Source organism: Diabrotica undecimpunctata, chromosome 1 (assembly GCF_040954645.1).
Source record: "Diabrotica undecimpunctata isolate CICGRU chromosome 1, icDiaUnde3, whole genome shotgun sequence".
In the NCBI taxonomy this organism is placed as follows: domain Eukaryota; kingdom Metazoa; phylum Arthropoda; class Insecta; order Coleoptera; family Chrysomelidae; genus Diabrotica; species Diabrotica undecimpunctata.
Window position 1 is genome coordinate 36,688,319 of NC_092803.1, and position 17,480 is coordinate 36,705,798.

At 32.6% G+C, this 17,480-nt stretch overlaps 1 protein-coding gene across 1 annotated transcript in view; it reads right to left on the reverse strand.

The window, feature by feature from the left end:
* Nucleotides 1-17,480, reverse strand: part of Irk1 (Inwardly rectifying potassium channel 1) — a 164,434-nt gene that overhangs the window by 104,978 nt on the left and 41,976 nt on the right. The window contains exon 2 of the mRNA XM_072540935.1: nucleotides 4,611-4,988. Within this exon, the coding sequence (XP_072397036.1) occupies nucleotides 4,611-4,867 (257 nt within the window). The 5' untranslated portion in view covers nucleotides 4,868-4,988. The remainder of the gene's footprint in view (nucleotides 1-4,610; nucleotides 4,989-17,480) is intronic.

Below are 17,480 nucleotides of genomic sequence, written 5' to 3' on the forward strand. Positions count from 1 at the left end.
TATATTTTCCGATTTCTGTTAGTTCCAGAGTAATTTTGAAATAATGGAAAAATTTTATTATATTTAAAAAATTAATTCAATACTAAAGTTTTTAAATCCGTAAAATAGTTTCGAAACACAATTTAAACGTTTATCAACGTCTGCTTTGCCTTGCAATTTTTAGAAAGCTCAGATTAAGGCAGAAATCTGAATTGTGTTTCGAAACTATTTTACGGATTTATTATCAGATGTCGCTATTGCGTCCGTTTCGAAGCCATTTTAGTGTTGCTTCTTAAAGACAGGAAAGCTTTATTTTTCACGTTGAGAACGCCTATGAATAGCTGTTCTGATGAGCCTTATTAAGGCTAAATACGTATATACAGATACATAGACGCTTTGTACGTGAAATCAAATCTTGACTGTCTTTTTCATTTTACTAAAGTTTTTTTTTAATCTAGCCATTTTAAACTGGTTAACATTTTAGAACACGTTATTGATACATAAATAAAGCTAATTTAACGTGGAATAAGATTAATCGTAATTTTTATGGAAAAGCCAATAACTTAATTTATTCTTATTTTAATGAGATAATCGTGTTTGTTGTTAATAACTCGGGTGATTTCCATCCGAAACACTTGTTCCAACTGTCTAGTAAATTTAGTAATTAATTTTTTGCTACGTTACTATATTTGAAGTTACTATATAACCAAGCAGAAGTGCATAGCCAATATTATATCTAACTTGGAGTAAAAAATTATTCACCACTATCACCATTCTGGCTTTACAACCCTGCGTGATTCCTAGCCTCCTCAAGAATTTCTCTCCAGTCGTCCCTATCCATCGCCTTCCTCCGCCAAGCACGTATTCCCATATTTCTCATGTTTTCATCGATGTTATCAAGGAACCTTGTTTTGGGTATTGACGATATGTTTAAGGTCTCTCCTTCTCTAACCAATGATCAGAGGAAGCGTTTTTCTAGTTGGGTCATTTTGTTCCATCTGCATTACATGCCCTATCCACCTCAGACTTCCTATCTTAATATGTTTTACGATATTAGGTTCCTGGTATATTCTATAAAGTTCGAAGTTGTATCGTCTGCTCCTCACTTCCTTGTCATTGACTGCTCAATAGATTTTCCTTAGTACTTTTCTTTCGAAACATTAATGTTTTCATTATTTTTTGTTAGAGTCTAGGTCTCTGAACCATGTGTTAGGACTGGACGTTTTATTGTTTTGTAGAGTTTTATTTTTGTATTTCTCGATATAATTGTGTATTTAGGGAGAAGATTGGGCCCAAAATAGCATCTGTTGGCCGTACAAATTAGAATAGAATAGAATAGAAATATGCTTTATTGTCACTGAAAATTATTGAAAAATTTTATGGACAAAGCTAAAAAAATCAGTCAAAAAGTACAAAAAGTATAAAACAAAAACAAATTTAATAAAAAAAAAACAGAACAATACAATTTTAAATTAGTAAAATTATTGTATCACTTACATAATTTGTACAGACAACAACAAATGAGACAAATTGTAGCCACTGCTTGAGACACCCAAATGTAATTATAAACAATACTAATTTTGTTTCTTTGTTATACATTAAGAAACTCGTCAACTGAATAATATGGTCTTTCAGAGAGATAGACTTTTGTCATCTTACGAAACTTAATGAAAGATGTTGCGGATTTAATTTCTCTTGGAAGGTGATTATAAAGTTTTTTTGCACTATATAGAATAGAATTCTTTACTAGCTGAGTGGACGGGATCGGTAAATAAACGTTACAATCCGAATTTCTAATGGAGTAGCCATGATCAGGTCTATCGGGAAAAATGTTTAGATGCTTGCGAATCAAACAAACCGTTTCCAAAATAAATAAAGAGGGAAGCGTCAAAATTCCGTGATTTTTGAAGTAGGTCTTGCAATGAGTTGTTTGTTTGGGACCAAATAGATAACGAATTGCTCTTTTTTGCAACTTAAAAATAGTATCAAATTGGGCTGCTGTACTAGAACCCCAAAATGGAAGCCCATATCGAAGATGGGACTCGAACAATGAAAAATATGCCATTTTGACAGAAGATAAATTTAGTTCCTTCGAAACAGATCTTATTGCAAAGCAGGCTGAGGCTAGTTTCTTCCTTAAGGAGTCAGTATGCAACGACCATTTAAGATCGCTGTCGACAAGAATACCTAGAAATTTCACGGAATTAACGATACTGATTTGGCTCTCATTCAAAAGCAAGGGTTGAATGACTCCTTTATAAGATAATGCTACTGTCTTATCCACGTTAAAGCTAAGTAAGTTGGAGTCGGACCAAGTCTTGATTATAAGCAAATCAGCGGTTATAATTGAATGAAGCGTTGAAATATTAGAGCTGCGGTTTATCTCTGCGGTAGTATTATTTTCAGTGTTAACGAGCGCTCCTAGATATACAAATTCGTTCACTGCTTCGATGACGTCTATTAATAACCTGGTATTTTCTTCCTAATATTCGTTATGCATATGGTGCCATATGGTGGCTTAGTACAGTGGTGAATACTTTATACGCTGCATTTAGAAACCTAATTCCTCTGTGGTTAAAGTATTAAAAGATATTCCTTTTTTTGTATGGTGCATAGTACCAATATTTCAATTATTGGAGAGAGATTGCTGTGTCCATATTTCTTTTATAAGCCGCTGTAATGCTATTATTGTATCATGCCCACTTTCTTTATATAGCTCAGCTGTTAGAAGTTCAGAAGCTCAGAAGTTATCTATTCCGCGTAATTTGTTTCTGGTTAGTTTTTTAACTGCATATTTAACTTCAAGAATCGTTTGTGGTTCTTCCTCCCTCTCGTCTGTTCCCTTACCACATCTTTTTCGTCTTTCAGGTTTTCTTCTTCTTCCTCTATATTAAGTGTCTGGTAAAGTATTCCACCCATCTATTCAATACATCTGTCCTTGTTGTTAATAGGTCGCAATTCTGACTTATCCATTGTCTTGTGGTTGCCTTGAATTATTTTCTCTCTGTTGAGGTTTTCTATATATTTAAGCTCCTTATTTGTTTTTTTCTTTTGTGTATCCTCTTTTTTTCTCTTCTCTTTGTCTGGTTATTCTATACAGTTGTTCTATTTCGTCGAGTAAGCATCTTTCTGTAGGCTTAATTTTTTCTTTGTTGCATTCTTGCACTCATCGCCAAGCCAATGATTTTTTTTTTAATTATTCACAGGCAGTTTATTGCCTCAAAATTGCGTCAATTAAAACCAATATTTATTTTTAATTTTTTAGTCTTTTATAGATCAGCTTTGACAAATAGAAAGTTTTTAATCAAAATTATTTACTGAATATTTACTTTCATTATTCGTAAATATTCGTAAGAAGGTCCTGAAATGTTATGTGTGGTCCATCCTATTGTATGGTTGTGAAACATGGACGTTAAAAACCACAATGCTAAACAAGTTAGAAGCATTCGAATTGTGGTGCTATAGACGAATCCTAAAGATATCGTGGATTTCGCACACTTCCAATGAAGATGTTCTTCAAATGATCAATTCAGAACGTCTGCTCATAAACACCATAAAGAGGAGAAAAACAAAATACTTCGGCCATATAATTAGAGGACCTAAATATCATCTAATTCGCCTTATAATACAAGGAAAAGTGGAAGTAAAGAGATGCATTGGTCGAAAGAAACTTTCATGGCTGCGTAATATTAGACAATGGTGTGGTTCCACAGTAGAAAAATTATTTCGCGCAGCAGCCGACAGAGAAAGGTTTCAGGAAATAGTAAACATGATGACGGCCAACGTCTGAATACGGACACGGCACCCAAAGAAGAAGATTCCTGATCGTTGTTTTTTTTTAATTAAAGATGTCTATATCAGTAAGTTGCATATAGACAGAGGGTGTGATTTATTATATAATGTACCACCTACAACACCTCCATTTTTAAAACTTGTTTACAAAATTTCAAAATTTATTTACGAAACTAATTTTTTTAAGAACACTCAATATTCATTTTTGTTCTACTAAAAAACTAATCTAATTAAAAAACATAAATAGTCCATGCAAAGTCTGAATTTCATGTAACCGTATTTCAAGCCAGGTGTTGATTGACAAACCTTGAGTCTCTATTGGTGTTCTATTTTTTATACCAATTAACTTTAGACGATTTAGTAAGCAACCAGACATGGCAAAAAGCTCGGGTTCGTTCGGAAAAATATTCCCATGAGATTTTTTTGCATAATCATTTTTATGAGATATCCCAAAATAAAGTTCAGCCCCGGCGAAAAGTTGATCAAATTTTTTTAAACCATTTCTTTTTAACAAATGGTAACAATAATTTTTTTTGGTCCGGACAATTTTTTTTTTTAATCTTCTGGACTAGTAGAAAAATTACGATTTTCACGACTTAAAAATACAACTAAAAAATATTATTTTTGAATTCACCAAGGATCTAAATTCAAGTTCAAACCTTGTTCTATCGATAGGACGGGCGCTCGGGTTGCAGCGTGTATAAGAGAGAGAAACAAGATCTATGGCACAAATTTTTGCTGGTTTGCATTCTCATTATATAAATAAGTGCCCGCTCCGCCATGCGCGGTTCATAAAAATAAAAGGAGAAGTAAAAAGTCGAAAAGCTCAAATGACTTACCTACTAAGTCTGTTGTTAAGTTGAATTGGGCCATCTTTCGATCCAATCGAGTACCTCAACCTGTTCAAAGAACCCAAAAGACTATTATCCGATTTTCTTCTCGACTCCAACTTCTTGCCGATTTGCGCAGCTGGTAGCAAAGCTGGTAACGTCGGAGCAGTTTGGCATCTATTTCCAAGAAGTTTCTCGAATTGGTCCGAGTTTCTGCCATTATCTACGTACACATCTTCCAGAATTGCTTGATGATTGTTTGTCATTCTTTTATCAATTTAATGCTAGCAGATAATTAATAATAAGTTATTTGATCACAGATAAATTCGTTCTGGTTGATTATCACAGCACTTTGTTAAAGGAACTTTTCTTGAGGAGATTTTGTACCTGCAATATAAAAATCTGTATAAAAATTTGTAAAATTGTCGTAAAAAGAATTTTCAAAATTTACTGGTTTTTATTTTAATCTCCAGAATAACTAATAAAGAAAATAAAGATATATTTAAAGAGAAAATTAAAACTCAATGCTCGAAACTCTAAACTAAAGAAATTAGCGAAATCAATGATATTAGAAAAGCATTACTAAAAGACGGGAATGAAGAGTTTCTTGTGAACGGATTTCACAAGAAACAGGAACATTTATGAAAAGAAGAAAACTTAGTCATCAAAATAGATCAATAACAGAATATGCGGAAATAAAAATTATTAAGAAACAAATAAGAATAAAAATATTAATATTATGTCCAAGTAGCATCTGTCCAAACTGACGGCAGCTGCACCAAGAAACTGCCCATACAACGTGGAGTATATTTGATCATTCTTTAATACACAATTGCGTATTATCGCCAAATCTTTCTAATTTATGTTTTAAGGGAATATTCAAAAAAGCCTTAACTTTTACGTTAAAAATTTAAAAAGTACCATTGCTATTAAAGGGATGCCATTGGAGAAAAAATACAAAATCTCAAAAACAGCACATTAAGAAACTTTACAACAAACACATTAAACAATTATGTTTATGGTAAATAGATAGATATATTTAGAGAGGTAGCCTTTTGGCCTATTCCACTGCGACCCTTTCAGATCTATTGTGGTCCTCTAGTTCGTTTCTAGCTGGGTCATTTTGTTCCATCCGCATAACATGTCCTATCCACCTCAGACGACGTATCTTAATATGTTTTACGATATCAGGTTCCTGGTATATTCTATAAAGTTTAAAGTTGTATCCTCTTTTTTATCATCTAGTACTTTTCTTTCGAAACATCCTAACATGTTTTCACTATTTTTTGTTAGAGTCCAGGTCTCTGAACCAAATGTTAGGACTGGGCGTATTATTGTTTTCTTCTTCTTCTTCCTATGCCGTCCCCATTAACGGAGGTTGACAACCACATTTTTAAAAGCTTCTCTGTCTTTTGCAACGTGGAATAATTATTGTTTTGTAGAGTTTTATTTTTGTATTTCTCGATATGATTGTAGATTTAAGGAGGAGATTGAGCCCAAAATAGCATCTGTTGCAAGTGCAAATTCTGCGGTTTATCTCTGAGGTAGTATTATTTTTAGTGTTAAGGAGCGCTCCCAGGTATACAAATTCGTTCATTGCTTCGATAACGTCGTTTTTTATAACGAGTGGTGGTAGGATTTGTGGTTGCGTGCTTATTTTCATATACTTTGTTTTGTTGGTATTTATTATTAAACCCATTTTTGTAGCTGATTCTTTTAATGCTACATACGCCTCTCGTACAGCGTTTTCCGTTCTCCCAACAATATTGATATCATGAGCATAGGCCAGGATTTGCACTGATTTATTATATATTGAACCAGTGGTTGTGATTTGTGACATACGTATTACTTTTTCCAGAGCCAGATTGAACAGTATACAGGAGAGAAGGTCTCCCTGACGTAGCCCATTATTTGTTTTAAAAGGTTCAGACAGTTACCCCTGGATGTGTACTCTACATTTAACTTTTTTAAGAGTTAGTTTTGTTAAATTTACCAACTGATTTGGTATTTCTAGCTTTTTCATTGCTTTAAACATTTCTCTTCTATTCACAGAGTCGTAGCTGCTTTGTAGTCTAAAATAAATTAGTAATAAATATTTAATCGTGAGTGAAATTTATAACGAGACTCTTTCACTTTTTTCAAGGGGACGACGCAGAAGAGAAAATAAAGATAATTGGAAGAAATCCGTTAAGTCTACGTTGTGTAATAGTGCAGTGGGTAAAACTCCGCTCTTGGATTCGTCATATGCCATGTCCCAAATACATCTTCTCTTTTGTACTTCATCGAAAAACATTTCCCTCTCTAAATTTTCTACTTTCATTGTAAACTCTAATTTCACTATTTAGGAGAGTGAGTCATCGTTTGAAGGCGTAGAAGTGGGGAAAGACGTATGAAAATCCAGTGGCGTACACTCACTTTTATTTCAACGTTAATTATATTATATTGTTTAAATATTATTGTTCAAAATAGGCCACAATATATTTATCTGCAGGTTTTTACTGAAGTTTCCATCTCTATATCCAAAGACCGTTTTCAAAGATATAAATTATAGTTATATTTATTTTATTTGTTTATTATTATATATTTATATATTCTTATATCTTCTTTTTTTTTCTTAACTTTAAAAACGGTCTCTGTAATAGAGATCGAAACGTCGGTAAAATAAACATATAAATAGATGTATTGTGGCTTATTTCCAACATTCTCCCTAAAAATACGGAATGTCACAAGCAAAAAGCCACAGAAAAATAAATATTGCTATCATTTGTATATTTGAAAACGATCTCTTTATATAGAGATCGAAACGTCAATAAATTAAACATTTCAATTAAATATATTGTTACTTATTCCCAACATTATTTCTAAATATCCAGAACGGCAAGCAGAAAGCCATAGAAAAATAAATATTACTATCACTTGTATATTTGAAAACGATGTCTTTATATAGAGATCGAAAAATCAGTAAATTAAACCTATAAATAAATATTTTGTGGCTTATTCCATACAGTCTCCTAAAAATACCTAATAAAGTAATTTTGCAGAAAGCTTACTGATGCCACCAGGCTGTCGCGGAAGTTACGCTAAAACGTCTTTTGACGTGACCCGTCCTTAAAGAGTTACACAATGAAATGTTTTTAAAACAAATTTTAAGACAGTTTCCACACCACCCGAGAGGTATGTCTTGTGGCGCGTTACTTTTTTTTTAAATTGGTGTTCGCCAAAAGCCATATTGTCCCATTAAATAAAATAAACAAAACACTTAAACAGTATAAAACAAAACAAAATAAAATCCTATAAAACAAAATAAAATTCTATAAAAACAAAATAAAAATAATTTTGGATGTAACAAAACATTGTACCATTCTATTTAAACACAAACACTAAACACACTTACTATGTTCTTCTTGTTTTTTTTTTTGTTTTTGGTTTTTTATGGTGATGTTCCTACTAAACTATTAGAAAATATTATTCGATGTCTAAATCTGAAGATGCAGTGCTGCTATCGCTGTCATTATCTTCACCTGGTGTAATTATAATTGGCTCTAGTAAAACTTTGACATAAGTGTCAAGTTCCCACATACGATATTCTTCTTTAATTATGTGGCCTATACATTTAGCCCATTTCACTGGAGTTACATGGAGGATTGATGGAATCAAAAGTTCCTTAACTTCGTTTAATTTGAGGGTTTTGTTATTACGTGCTACTTTTCCTTTCACTTGCGCCCAGATAAGTTCAATGGGATTAAGTTCGCAATAATAAGGTGGTAGATGTAGAACTTTGACACCATAATCTTTTGCAGTTTCATCCACAACATATTTAAGATATTCACTTTTCCTTAACCGTGCAATGTCAAGTAGTTGAATTTTGAGCATTGATTCTTCGTATGCAATCCCCCTTTCTGTAAGCCATTCTTGAATTCTCCCTTTCCGCCATGCCGTCGTCGGCAATTGTTCTAGTCTGCGACTATGATATGGTGCATTGTCCATAACAGCCACAGACCCAGATTCCAATTTTGGTAAGATTCTCTTAAACCAGCGCTCAAATACTTCAGAAGTCATTTCTTTATGATAATCACCTGTTTTTTGACTCAAATTGAAGCAAACCATCATCAAGGAACCCTGTATCACTTCCTATATGGGTGATGATTAAACGCCGTCCCTTTCCTGATGGAGCTTTTAATCCTGTAGACCAGCCTTCTATAAATGTTTCGCGTTTACTTTTGACATTTAAATCTTGCCAAACTTTTCCAACTGTATGACCTTCGTTAATCCAGGTTTCATCCAAATAATATATTTTGCGTCCAGTGCTGCGAATTTTTCGTATTTCTTCTAAATATTTTCGTCTCCACAGAATAATTTCATTTTTTTCTAATAGCATACTTTTTCTGTTGCGTTTTACATATCGAAAGTTCATTTCGCGCATGGTTCTGATTAAGACCCTACGAGATATCTTGGGTAAAGAGTCATCGTTTTCGAGCTCTTGAAAAATTTTTTTCAGTGTTGGAATTTCACTCCGAAAATAAAATGAATGAATTTTTCGACGTATAATATTCCTTGTCTCGTCATCGAAAACAATGCTTTTCCTACCTCTAGTTTTACCTTGTTCTTGCTTTTTATTTTCCGATGTATTTTTAAGTACACGATAAATACAGCTAACGGATACTTTTGTTAAACTGCTACAAATGTCGACCGCTTGGCTAACATTTAATGCCATTTTTCTGCCGACAATTCCTTCGTAAACGTTTCGTATCATTACCTTCTCTTCGGAAGTTAACATTTTCCGTGTCTTTTGCGGCTTTTCATTTTTGGAATCAACATCAGAATTTTGCGGTCTTCTCTTGAAACAACTTGGTTTTTCGTCCATTGTATTTCAATAATCTGTGTATATACTATATATACAATAATTTCAACAATTCTGTATAAGAATATAACTAAAAATTTACTATAAAACGACAAACTATAACACTCTTATTATCAATAACACGTTTTATCAATACTACAATACAATATTTTAAAACAGTATTGACAACAATAAGTTTACAATCTTATCACATAAAATATACTCACAAAATGCACTACCCATAGAAACGCCAATGTACATGAACCATTTCTTCGGCGAAAAAATAATAAAACCTAGTTTTACGGCATGTCTGGGTCTGAATTGTAAAACGGAATTTCCTCGCTAATTCCAACATTGCCAAACGATTGAAAAATAATGTTTTAAAATATCGATTTTTATTTTATAAATTTAAATATGTAACGAAACGGAACATATAAATAAAATTTATTTCATTACAATTTTGTGCTTAATTTTTACTATTGAAAAAATCATGTTCTTTTGTATTTTTATGACGGTAATAATCGCTGCGTGGAAGAATACAGGTTTTGTATGACCATAATTACTACTTGTAAACAAGAATTGGCTACACTGTACGACAACTTCTGGTCAAGTCTACTATAGAGAAGCACAAATAAATATACTACTTTATATATTCTGTAATTTCTTATGAGGAAACGCAAATTGCAATCGAGAAAACAGGCAGTTTTCGAGGGCCGCTGTGTACATTTAAATTTGAGGATATTCGGCGTTTAAACTATGAAATCACTCTTCGAAATTGAGGGTTTCTACTATAGATATATCACTTTTTAACAGGGCATAGCGATGTCAACAGGGCAAAAGCACGCGCTTGATTGTGAACATGACGTACAATCACCTCGTAGTAACTAGAAACGCGCTGCAAACGTGGTGTTTGAAGTATATTCTACGAGCTCCACGTTTTGGCGACGTTGATTCTAGGTGCGCGCTTGCATGTGTACAGGGCCTAAAGAGACATACATCTCTTTACCCGCCGAATTTTCAGATAGAAGGAATAATATTTGGATAAAAAACGTCAAAAAACATCCATAACTACCTACAGTCAAATAACTGAACTGAACGTCTCCTGCGACATCATTATACAAATAGATGAAATATGGAATAAGATTATTATATATTGGAAACCATGGCTATATTAGCGAAAAATAAGAATTAATAAATAGATGATATAACTAGATACATTTTAGTAGATGTTGCAAATATAGCTCAAGATAGACGAAAATGGAGGAGGTGAAGAGACCTACGTCCAACAGTAGATATATTAAGGCTAAGTATATTGTACCACGTATCTCCAGAATGTGCCATATTCAAAGAAGTATACTTATGCGTGGTTCGATAGATTTATATATTATACGAATAAAACATATCACTAAGAAATAATAAATGAAAAATTTAAATATAATCGTAGGAAAGACTTATTTTTCCATTGTTGCTATTCTATAATTATTACCACTGCTTCTGTCAAATAACTCGATCTGAATCTTCCGGTACATTAAAATAACAATAATAATTTCTAGCCTAATGGCGTTGGCGTAGCATGAAATTATTCACGTTGATGATATACCAGATTTTCCGAAATTACTCTCTTAAAATTGCAAATCAGTCACAATTGGATGATCGAAAAGTGGAATCATATCCGCTTTTTAAAAAACAGACCTTGACCGACTAATTAAACGCAATATAGAATTAAATATAATTGCATAGATATATGTAATAAAATACAGATATCAATTTGTTATATGTTATTATTTTGCAAATGTTTTAAAACATATGTTTCAGTAAATAAACTGTTATTTTACTACCATTAAATTTATTAAGGACTCTTATTAATGCCAAAATAGCGTTAAAATGACGTACTAAGGTTGTAAACTCAACAACAATAAAAATGAAAAAAGAAATTGATAGAATTAATGAATTCAGTTTGCTGTTAGTACTTTATAGGTTCTCCTCCCCCTTAGTCCCAATACCTTATAGGGATAAAATGACACCATCAAATGTTTTATACTTTTTTTACCATTCACTTCAATTCTTCTTTGTCTTAGGCTAGTTGTTAGACTTCGTGAAATCCTTGGGAAATCAGTATTATAGTTTGATCCCACCAACGGCTTGGATATCTCCTCCTAAGTCTTTTTGCTTCAACTCTGCTCTCAATTATAAGTTTTTTTGTGATACTTATTCTTCTAATAATGTGTTTCAAAGATTGCAAATATTTCTGTTATATTTGTTCAAGCAATCTATCTTTTACTTTGAGTTGTTCTAGTATTGGTAGATCAGTGCAGGCTCTCATTCCATTTATTCATCCTGGTCAGGAAATTGAACCAAGAAGGAGGATGAGAACTCAAGTTGGAGGGCCATGCTGTCCTGTACCATGAAGAGCACAGGACAACAATCGAGGGTCTGTCTACAGATGTCACAATGGCCCATCCGACCATTACTTTCCAACCAGTATCCAGTGCAGTTAAGACGATAGGCTGCTATCATGGCTTTGTGCTCTACGATAATATGTAGATAGAGTAAATCCATTAAAGCCTCAAGGGCCGCTATCTCAGGAGCCACATGGCTCCTGAGATTCCAACCGCTGGAGCTGAGTCAGCTGGGCCTTAGCTGAAGCCAGTCTAGTACGGGGCCAACACACAATGGCCGCATACATCAGGAAAGGCCTTATCATGGCCGTTGTCGCTTTACAATTTACTATATTTATGTATTGTTTATGTAATCTGTAAGTTTGACCGGTTCAAAGTGATTATTTTTGAAAAAAAATGTTTTAAAATAAAAGAAAATTGTTTGAAATTAAAAAAAAAATGTGAAGAAAAAAAAGTGAAAAGTAAGTAGAACCTAAATCCAAATTGTCATGCACTTCGGTGCTGAGAAAATTATTAGGAATCGCCGTATTTCACGTTTATTTACTGGCCTAAAAGTTTATTTTCTTCTTCTTTTTCTTCTTCGTGCGACTAGGATTACTCCTGTTTATCTGCCTCTTATTCTGTTTCAGTCGTTGTTGACTGTACATTATTTCTCCACCTTTTTGGCGGCCTTCCAATGGATCTTCTGCTATACGGCTTGTTGTTTTTATAGATGTTCGCTAATCTATCTGGTCCCATTCGGTTTACATGTTCATTTCAGTTTTTTTTCTTGTTTTTATCCACCTGTTAATATTTTGAATTTTGCACTGTTCGCGTATACTTCTGTTGGTTTGTCTGTCTCTTAATGATATGCCCGCTATTGATCTTAATACTTTCATTTCGATATTGTTGATTTGTTGTTACGTCTTTCTTGTATCGGTCCTTGTCTTCGCTGCATATGTTAGGATTATGTTATGTTAGGAGTATGTCTTACTGTTGTCTTGTATACTTTCATTTTGCTTTCCGTGGTCAGATATTTGTTACTCCATATAGATTCTCGGAGACAACCGAGATGCTTGCCTTGTAATCTCTGTTCTTATATCTCTGTCACTAGTGATCTCTACTCCTAGGTAATTGAATTTCATTACTTGTTCTACAATTTTGCCATCTATTTCTAGTTTGCATCTACGCGGCTCTTTACTGATCACTATACATTTAGTTTTTTCTACTGATATTCTCATATTAAGTTTGTTTGCTGTGATATTGAAGGTGTGAGCTGCCTTTGTAGGTCATCTTCGTTATCAGCAATTGGTACTGCATCATCTGCATGATTCAAATGCATGAATGTGTATTTCGACAAAAGAAAAATACTTTTTCTATCCTGCTTGTTTATTATATTCGAAAGATTACTTTTAGTTAATAATTTTTTATATATGTATTACAACATTTGTAGCTCCTATTCCATGTCAATATCTAACGTTCGTCAAAGCAGAAGAGAAATTGGGTATTTACCCATCCTTAACATATATAATTTAATTTTGACTACCTATATATATTTTATTAGTTATCAAAAGGTATTTATTGTTTTTAATTTAGCCTAGGTAGCTCATAGGTGAATGACTTTCCATTGATATTTCTATATAGATCTAAAGCTATTTTCTTGTGGCATTTTTAAGTAGATACTACTTTATTGGGAATAAGCCACAATTGAAGGTTAAAATAAGTATATTGACGTTTTAATTTCCACCTCGGAAATCGTTCTTAAAATACAAACATTAATGTTTCAATGTTATGTTAGGAGTATGTCTTACTGTTGTCTTGTATACTTTCATTTTGCTTTCCGTGGTCAGATATTTGTTACTCCATATAGATTCTCGGAGACAACCGAGATGCTTGCCTTGTAATCTCTGTTCTTATATCTCTGTCACTAGTGATCTCTACTCCTAGGTAATTGAATTTCATTACTTGTTCTACAATTTTGCCATCTATTTCTAGTTTGCATCTACGCGGCTCTTTACTGATCACTATACATTTAGTTTTTTCTACTGATATTCTCATATTAAGTTTGTTTGCTGTGATATTGAAGGTGTGAGCTGCCTTTGTAGGTCATCTTCGTTATCAGCAATTGGTACTGCATCATCTGCATGATTCAAATGCATGAATGTGTATTTCGACAAAAGAAAAATACTTTTTCTATCCTGCTTGTTTATTATATTCGAAAGATTACTTTTAGTTAATAATTTTTTATATATGTATTACAACATTTGTAGCTCCTATTCCATGTCAATATCTAACGTTCGTCAAAGCAGAAGAGAAATTGGGTATTTACCCATCCTTAACATATATAATTTAATTTTGACTACCTATATATATTTTATTAGTTATCAAAAGGTATTTATTGTTTTTAATTTAGCCTAGGTAGCTCATAGGTGAATGACTTTCCATTGATATTTCTATATAGATCTAAAGCTATTTTCTTGTGGCATTTTTAAGTAGATACTACTTTATTGGGAATAAGCCACAATTGAAGGTTAAAATAAGTATATTGACGTTTTAATTTCCACCTCGGAAATCGTTCTTAAAATACAAACATTAATGTTTCAATGTTTCATTAACTAGCCGGGCATTTCGGGATATATTTTGTTTAGATAAGGCCTAAAGAGGTTGAAATACGCATAAGCGGCTTGCCGCTGCCTGCATCGAAATAAAAATCTAATACCGTCATTATGTTTTATTTCTTCACTCTCTTTGGAGTACCACAAACTGAATTCACTTCGAATTTTGACCATGATGAACGACATGTGAAATGCATATTTTAGATTCCCTTGCCGACTAATTCATCAATCTGTCTGCTTTGTAACTTGTAGAAAGCACAGTAGTAAAGATTGGAATTCAGTTTCGCAAAGTAAGAAATCTTATGATTTCTCTTGTTATTAGTTGGCGTTGTAACGTCTGTAAATAATTATTTCGATAATTATTGTCCTGCGACGGGATAGATTTTGTTTCGATCCAGAGCAGCAGCATATGCCGCTCTGATCAGACCTAAAGCGGTTGAAATACGTATAAGCGGCTTGCCGCTGCCCTGCATCGAAATAAACTATAACATCTAATGTATTTCAGGAATATAAAAATAAAGAACCTTTTGTCACACTAATCTTAACTAAGTAGTTTACATATTCAATCCTTTTTATTCCCGAAGAAGATGGTTAGAATTCGAGAACTTTAGAATAATTTTTAATTTGTTATTTTTGCCCATTTTTTTGTTTAATCTCCCGTTTACTGTCCATTTTATTTTCTTTCTTACTTACTTGGTGTACCCTACTTTAGTTTCTCCTTATTTATTCTATAATTACATACTTGATTCTTAATTTATTGCATTGTCCATTTTGTTTAATTTGGTTTAATGAATCGTGGCCTCTGAGTGTGGTCCTCCGCAATTTTAAACTACATAATGCATTTCAAATTGTACCACCAATTACAATTTTAGATTGCAATGGAGAGAAATGTAGAGATGCAAAGAATGTAATCATCACAGAAAAACAATACAGAGAAAATAATATTTTAAATATTCTAAGGATTTTTTCCGTCAATCCGTCATAACAGTGTAATATTTTATAACCTGGTTGAACGATAAACTTGCCTTGGCAGGTCATCCTTTGTCATTGAATGTGTACGTTAATAATTAAAAAATTTAACACCATTTTACACTAGAAAATAGTGAAAAACTACTAAACCAACTTACATATAAATTAAACCACAAAACTTTCCGTATACTAATGGAACAAAGATAACATTTGCAATAAATATGTATGTTAAATATGATAAATACGTCGGTGAAGAATGTCGAAAGATTGTTTCACAATTATGAACTATTTAATGATAAAAATATTGCACATAGTCTCGGTTTATAGCATTGGTTAATATTTTATAGATGCTTTAAATCTAAAATGAAACAGAATTGAGAAACTCCACAAACAGAAATGGGGTATTTGGGTAATCATGTAAATCCTGTTAGGACTATTTGCCAAGGACAAACTTATCACATTAAGTGAGAGAAATTCTTACGACTGATATTGGAAGGAAAAATGGAAGGAAGTAGAGGTCCAGGAAGAAGAAAATGCTCCTGGCTGAAAAATGTAAGAGACTGGACAGGCATGGACACACATTCGATACTAAGAACAGCTCGAGATAGAGAGCAATTTACTGTAGTTATAGCGAACCTTCAGTAAGGGCACCTTAAGAAGAGGAATATTGTTGCTGCTATACATACAAGTGATGGTGTCTTTTTGTGTATAATTACTAATATTTTGAAAGCTATATTACTATATATTATACCGCTTTGAACGTTTAAGTACATTGAGAAGCATTTTCCGTTCATTCAGAAAATTATAAACTCCTATATTTCTACTGTCTACGCAAGTGTATTGATAATTTTTTATCCCCATTTCGCTTTTTTATCCCCCTTTGTAAGGAGCAACACCTAATTTAAGGTTGAAGAGTATGAACCATCAGCGGGGCTCAAGATTGAACATGTATAACCAGGCCCTTTTCTGATATCCTCTTATTAAATACAGAGACCATCGTATGTGCAGAACGCAACAAATTTTTTTTTGGCTTGGAATGTTGTTCATAGTGTCATGTCACGAATAAGTAAAATGTGTGATGCAGGCTACATTACTTATGACTTGACGATGAGGTTTCCATAACGACAATGAGGTCCTCACCGTCGCTGTCGTCTCAAAGTTTCACAATAACATTTTTAAATCTTATACTTTAAAGTTTTTGATGTAATAATAGAATTGTTAATATATTCTGTCACATATTTTGCCAGAATTGTCTAAAAAATGTGTTTAATACAGAGACATAGAACAAAGTATAAAAATGCATTTATCCTACTTACTCCTTTGCAGTTAAAAACCGGATTTTTTCCAATCAATTAATTTAATCTTATTCCATAACTATTTTTTTAAGTTGGTCTACTGATTAATTTAACTTGGATCTTATTCCGTAACTCTTTTTTCAATTTCCAACTCTATGTACTTACTCCTCGCTTTCATTTTCTTATCATACATTTTTATTCTTGTGTTACTGATAGGTCTTTCTTCCTTTCTGTATAATTTCCTTTAACTTTTAAGAGTTTTTACCCAACATCCAATGATGAAAAGCCAAGTTAAAGCATCTCTCATTCTAAAATATGTTTCATTTTTCATTACAATTTCCCAGGGTAGTTACGTTATTGGGAATTTATTTATGATGATGTGATATTTTCTGATTTCTAATATTATCATTTTAAAAATTTCGATGAACGCTAAAATATTTTTGGAGAAAATGGAATGAACTGCTGATAGCATAACTTATGTTTTTTAGATTCACCGTTATTTCTGTTTCATCATTGGTTTCTGATTTCAAGTTAATAATGTACATCATAAAGGTTAAAGAGCAAAGATAATAGTATGAATCATTTCTTTATTTGTACTATTTTTTGCTAATATAGGCGTATTTGTTTGCAATTCATTTTTAACGTACTGATCCTTGCCATATAGTTCATTGTTAATTTGTGAATGTTTCCTATTTTTCGAATATAACTTGAATTTTTTCAACAAACTAACATCTCTTCTACGTTTTTATAGCTATTAACAGCATTTAAATGCATAATCCTCA